Source organism: Phragmites australis, chromosome 15, assembly GCF_958298935.1.
Source record: "Phragmites australis chromosome 15, lpPhrAust1.1, whole genome shotgun sequence".
Lineage (NCBI taxonomy): Eukaryota > Viridiplantae > Streptophyta > Magnoliopsida > Poales > Poaceae > Phragmites > Phragmites australis.
The window spans coordinates 21,905,341-21,912,125 of NC_084935.1; the positions used below are offsets into that span (position 1 = coordinate 21,905,341).

Genomic DNA, 6,785 nt, shown 5'->3' on the forward strand with positions numbered 1-6,785 from the left:
GAAGACCCATCTATTTAACAACCCAACACGCATGATTTTTACGTGTTCGCGGAGGAAAAACGACTATCTAGCGAGATCCGAGTCTTCTGGTCGATCCTATTCACGTTTAGATGATTTTGGCTCATATGGATTAGGGTTGGAGCGCTTCAACCGATGTCCATACATCCCCGGTTGGAGCGCCATGTATTATTGTTGTTTTGTGGTCGATGCCTTATGCGTCTCACAATATAACGATCATAGATTCTCTAGACCTGGGTTTAGCTACACTGCTCCACGCCCTTTGGAATTTGCACTTCTGCACTTCAGAAAAATCTAGAGAAAAAAATATACATGTAGAGCATGTTAAACTTTGTTGGCATACAAAAACTTGTGTAAAATGTGATCATGTGAGTACCATACAAAAAAAGGACAGATCACATTTCTAAACAAATTGTTGTGTATAAACATATCTTGACATGTTCTATGTGTAAATATATTTTTAAAGAATTTTCCAAAGTGCAAAGAGTGCAAATTCGGAAAGGGGGTATAGCTACACCCCGGTTTAGTTATAACTTTCCGCTGAACAAAGTGCATCAGTCAAGCAAACTTGTTAGTGGAAGCTTGTGGCTTCATTCCCAATCTGCAATGGCACCCTGAAATCATGGAATGCAATGCTAGGACATACTCCAAATATTCAATATGCTAAGGCACCATCAGAAACTAAATTTCATTAACTTCACATTAAGCAACGGCAAAGAACTGCCCTTGAGTCTGTTTACAAGAAATTCAGGTGTAGTGACCAGAATGTAAAACATTTGAATGGATAGTTTTCTGAAACAATGGAAATTTGAGCATTGTATTATTTCTTCTGAGTGAACATTGTACAAATCTGAAATCTTCTTCTGACAAACATTAGTACATATGGAACTTCTCCTTTGTCTTTTCGAAGACCTGCTCAGCGATCAGTGCTCCGTTGCCATCAGCCTTCTTGATCTCCATGTTGGCCTTCTGGTAGTACCCAGTGCCTCTCAGAGCATCTGCAATGAAGTCATCAAATCCAATGGCAATGGCAGCTTCAGCCTTGGCTCCATAAACCAGTCTCTGCAATGCAGACATAGCAGGAGTGTTAAACAACACGATCAGCTATGCGCATCAGATTAAGCGAAGGAACAGCAAAGGATGAACCTTGATCCGGGACAGATGAACTGCGCCGAAGCACATCGGGCATGGCTCGCAGGACGCATAAATTTCACAATCAGAGAGCTCAATTTTCCCAAGTTTTTTGCTAGCCTGAATTATGGACATATAGTGGCTATGTGAAACAGAAAGCAAAAATTGAATGAACTACCAAAGATTGCAAAAGAGATGCTAAAGTATAAATAATTGCATTGAGAGAAAGAACTGACAGTGGCTTTAAAGCATTTTTACCTCTTTTATTGCAGTTACTTCAGCATGTGCAGTTGGATCAGTGTGCTTCAGAACCATGTTATGGCAGCTAACTACTACTTCATCATTACGGACGATGACTGCCCCAAACGGACCTCCGTCTCCGCAATCAACTCCTCGATATGCTTCTTCAACTGCTTTTGTCAAGAATTTATGGTCCCTGTCTTGTATGGCTGTAAAAATTGCCAAAAACGGCTTATAAATTATTGTAACGGTGAAAATTGCAACCACAGAAATTAGTGCTCAGATATGCAATCCTTGAACTATATGCAATGCTTGAGCCTCTGCCAATAAGTTGGGCTGTGCAAGTACAAGAAAGTAACATGGAGGATTAAAAAACACTACTACAGTAACACTCTTACCTTCCTGATGACCAGCAAATGCAGAAGCAACCGAGATGGTTCCATCCTTCGACTCCACAACTACACGAAAACAGGACATACATTGAGGACATGATTAATCAAGACCAGAATGACCTAGCAGAATAGATCCTTCGGTTGACATTGACGATAGAGCTGCTATCCAGAAATGGTAAACTGGACAGAAGAAATTATTTCTTTCCCCCCTATTTTTAAAGAATTAATAGCAGAGCTTGTGCTATGTACTAAAAAAAATCTCTATAAAGCATAAAAGCAAAAAAGCATGGGCCCTTTTTTTTCAAGCGAACACATATACTGCTAGTTTGATTCTTAAGTATACGTTTTAATTAAACACAGATCATCAGTTCATCCCTCTCATCGAACTTCAACTCATTCATATCGAACATTCTCTCACTTTCCCCCTTCCTAACACAATAATTGCAAGACAATCTACATTGCTGTTTCAGGCATTATTTGTTGTTACTTCATCCCTATGTAAGGAAAGAACAACCATCACCCACCTGACATTTGGTTTGGTGGCAGAATATCTTGGAAGCAGTGAGTATGAGGTATGGCAGACAAGATTGTAAGCATGGTGCAAACTGCCAAGGATCGTCTACTTATCTGGTTTATTTAAAATCCATTCCAAGATGTCATGCCTTACACCTTCTCTTGGTAGAATTTTCAATGGAACAAAAGGGCAGACTGATATACCAAAAGACACAGTTCAGGAAACCACCCAACAAAACTTCAGGAATATGCTTGGAATGGATCTGCATATCTAAAAGCTTCAATAATATAACATTACTATTGGGCACATACATGTGTGTCCACCAACCATGTAACAATAACATTTAGTATAATGCGTGCTTTGAAGGATTCCAGTGAAAATAAATGGAGAAAAGCTACAGCATTGGGACACAAATAACAAAGCTGGAACAAACGATCCATACTCAATACTCAACAGTCAATACCATACGGAGCGCCGGCCCAATCCTGCAACACGCCTTCGCATCAGTCAATTGATGCAATAACCACACAGAGGATCGCAAAGCAACAAAGTGAGCATTTCCATGAAGAGTAAGATTATATGATAATTTCAGGCGCCATAAGATGTTCGCAGGTAAGACTGGAACTCCTGAAATTCTACTCTACAGGCATTAAACTAGCAGGTAGTGGTGATTCATGTCCCAGAACGGGATCAAGAAACAGGACCTTGTTCAGAAAGATAAAATGCAGAGCCCTCATGGCAATCCCCCAAACAGAATCAAGAACAAAGCTTGGATTCCAATATCCCCGGACACAGGTCCGAGGCAGGCGGGCACAGAATCAGAACCACAATCATATAATCATCAGATTATTCTCACAGTGAAGGCGAAACGTACCCTGCGCCTCCTCCATGGCCTTGGGGAGAAAGAGAAACTCCGGGAACTTTTTGGGAGAGAGAAAAAGGGGATGAGCCGTCCCGTCGCGGCTCATGAAGCGTCTCGTCTCGAGCTCCCTCGCCGCTCGGGTGGATGTCGTCTAAATAAGGGAGGTGAACGTGCTGGGCTGCGACTCCAAGTTGCTGCCAAGTGGGCCCCAAAGATGACTTTTCTCCACCTGTCGGCTGCTGATTGGATGATCAGTTGCCGGCCGGGTCGGAAGGGTGTCACCGACGGATTCGCAGCACGTGATGTCGTGAACTCCGTGGACCGGGTCCACTGCGGATGGTGGTGGATCCCATGGCCGCAGTTTGTAGTCTTCCAGACTCGAGTACCATGGGATCCGTGGACACGATGCAAATAGAAATACGTTTTGGATTGAGTTGAACAAACGACAAGCACTCTGCCAGCTTCGGCGCCGGCGCCCTTTTATCCTTTTTCAATTTTCCGCTTTTCGATCACACGTTCACATGTCTCCGCGTCCTTTCATCGTTTTTCTTTTTTCCGCTTCGTTCATTACACAGTTACACTTGTGTTATCCAGCGTCTCTAAACTTGACAGCTGGTCACTATTAGACATAGCCCCTTCTTCTTTGTAACGGATTTGTTGGCGCTTGATTAGCTTGATCCATGCCGTCGTCTATGCCGCTAATGTTCTTGTCAAACTTAAGTCTAGCAGCTTAACTCAAAATTCAACATGTCAACCTTTTCAAAAAAAATAACACTTCAAGGTCTGGATGTGTGCGCAGGGCGTGAGTTGGTGTGTATATGTGGTGTGTGTGGTATGTGTTTGCGCATATAAACAGATGCTATAGTTGTACGAGTAGAGTGGTGTAAAAAAAAGGAACATTTCAAATATTTTCAACTCATGAGGGAGGGTGTTGTTGGCAATGCAGTCATAGATTGATCTGGATGTTGCATCCGGTGGAGCAAGATCGCAACTCGTGTGTGCACATATAGACATGATCTCAAACCTGGATAACTTCAATTCCGCTGTTGATCGAGGCTGCATGCCATCTAAGTATGTAACAACGACGTACAATGGAGCAATACCATGTTACTTACCTATCTATCTAATTGTCCTCCAAGTGAAAACCTTCTAGTACTCATGTTGACATGAAAAGATATCACGTCAAACATCGAGGATCCCGACGAGCAGCACCCAGGATACCCTAGTCGTGGCACTACATCATTGGACTTCTGTCGTCACTTGCATTCAGAGGGATCCCGTCGAAGTGCAGATAACTGATGAATTATCCTTGGTCATCGGGATCAAGAATATGTAGCAATGTAGAATTAAAAAGAGAACGGGACTACAGAAGCTAGGCAAAAGAGGTAAAAATGAAAGGTAAATTGTAAATTGTGTTTGATCGATCGGATGATTCTTCTCAATCGACCATGACCCTATCATATGTAAAAGGTGATAGATCTTAGTCGTACAAGATCAGGACACCTAATTCAAACCGAACAAGACTTACAGATATGATTCGGCTTGCCTTCCGATCTCTAAACTTTCTATAATTAACATATCTTTCCTAGTTGACCATGTGAGCTCCCATATATCTACTCAAGTATTCTCTATTATAGTTCGACTTTCTTGGTTCACTGGTCGTAGGTACTGTTCACCGATTGGAGGTGCTATTCCTGGTTGAAGGTATTGTTCACTGGTTGGAGTACTGTTCACTGGTCACCTATTAAGCCAATCATCACTGCAATAGCCACTATAAATGCTAAATCTTGTCATCAACACATGCCTCTTGTTTTTTTTTTTTGAAGCTTGCTCCTAAAAAACATATTATCTCCCTTTCTACCTACTTAGGGCAATGATTAAGACACCGACCATGAATATTCCTTAGGACGATGGTAATTAATACATCTGCCATATTTCTTTAAGCATCTTGCTACACGCTAGGATAAAATTTCTTCAAGTATCACCAATTAATAGCTCTAGGCAATTTCTCCTCTTGCAAACTTTCTAGCAAATAAGAATTTTCAAGGACAATACTTACAACTTTGTATAGACCTTTCCGACTCGGAGACCATTTGCTAAACTTGTTGTCCTTTGATCCTACAGGCAAAATAGTCTTTCACACAAGATCCTTAATCTAAAGTGAATTTTCTTTTACCTTCTTGTTGTAGGCTTTGGCTACCCTCAACTTATCTTTTTCGATCTCCCTCAAAGCATCCAACCTTTCATCCATCACTTCATCAATCATGTCTATCATTAGATCATAATCCACAACCGACAGGTTATTCTGCTCAGCCAATCTCAAAACATTAAGATTCACTTCAATAGGTAAAATAGTTTCTTGTCCATAAACAAGTTCGTACGACGTTACTTTAGTGGTACAATGTCTAGGTATACGATGTGCCCACAAAGCCTCCGATAGAACCTCATATTACTTTCTAGGATGTTCCTCTATTTTCTTCTTGACAAACTTAATCAAAATTTTATTACTAGACCCAGCCTAACCATTGGCCTAAGCATAATATGGAGATGAATTGAGAAGCTTAATTTTCAGTGATTCGACAAATTCACGTACTTGATGTGACATGAATGAAGTACCTTGATCCATAGTTAAAGTTAACAAAATGCCAAATCTATGAACAATATGCTCCAATATAAAACCAATCACCTCCTTATGTGTCATGTTCTTGAGAAGAACACCTTCAGCCCATTTAGTGAAGTAATTCGTAGTAACCAAAATGAAGCGATTACCTTTAGATGATAGATGATGTATTTGGCTGATGAAATACAAGCCCTAACCTCGGAACGACCATGATTTGATAATAGGATGCATCATAGCAGCATGAACTAATTGAATATCACCAAATTTTTGGCATGCCTCACATCCTTTATAATATATGAAGCAATCATTAAGGATATTATGCCAATAAAATCCTGCTATTTTTAATAACCACTTCATCTTGTGTGTTGATTGATGTGTGCCACATATGCCTTCATGCACTTCACCCATAGCAACTCTGCTTGATCCGAATCCAAGCACTTGAGAAGTACACCATCTTCTATTCGATGATATAGATCATCATTCAACAATGTATATTTGAAAGCTTGTCGCCAAATCTTTCTATCAACACTTTTGCTTGGATCCTTCAAATAATCAATGAGAGGTCTTCTTCAATCTTTAAATTCAGCAAGTCCAACCTTTTCTTTCGATGAAGAAGACACAAGTGAACCCAAAAATTTATGTTCGGCTATACGATGATCAACACTTTCAAGCATTAATCTTCCAATCATAAAGAATTTATCTCTATTAACTTGATAACTGTCACACCCGGTTTTTCAGAAGAATCATCAGGTGCAATCCACGTGTATGCCAGGATCAGTTTCATCATACATGCGGTGACATATAAGTGATATAAAGTTCTATATTGAACAAAAACAACTTTATTGAAATAAATACCAGAGTTTACTCAGCAGCGAAAGAACACAAGAGGACTCCTATAGATCTTCTGGGCACACCACATGCAATCGACTGGGGGCAACGCGACCCAGGACGCTCCGTCTCCAATCAACGGTCTTCAGCTTCCTTGATCTCCCTATAGTCTTCTTCAAT

The 6,785-nt window shown here is 40.6% G+C and overlaps 1 protein-coding gene across 2 annotated transcripts; it reads right to left on the minus strand.

Moving 5' to 3' along the window:
• Window positions 1–692: 692 nt before the first annotated feature.
• Window positions 693–3,295, minus strand: LOC133893389 (guanosine deaminase-like). 2 transcript variants are annotated; one of them, XM_062334396.1, is made up of 6 exons: window positions 3,170–3,295; window positions 2,738–2,780; window positions 1,788–1,847; window positions 1,408–1,598; window positions 1,165–1,269; window positions 693–1,080 (listed from the first exon to the last, which is right to left on the minus strand). In XM_062334396.1, the coding sequence occupies exons 4-6, from the start codon at window positions 1,462–1,464 to the stop codon at window positions 892–894; spliced, it is 351 nt and encodes a 116-aa protein (XP_062190380.1). In that variant the 5' UTR covers window positions 1,465–1,598; window positions 1,788–1,847; window positions 2,738–2,780; window positions 3,170–3,295; the 3' UTR covers window positions 693–891. The 2 variants fall into 2 exon arrangements, with proteins under 2 accessions (XP_062190380.1, XP_062190379.1); XM_062334395.1 differs by lacking the exon at window positions 2,738–2,780.
• Between the last annotated feature and the right edge of the window lie 3,490 nt (window positions 3,296–6,785).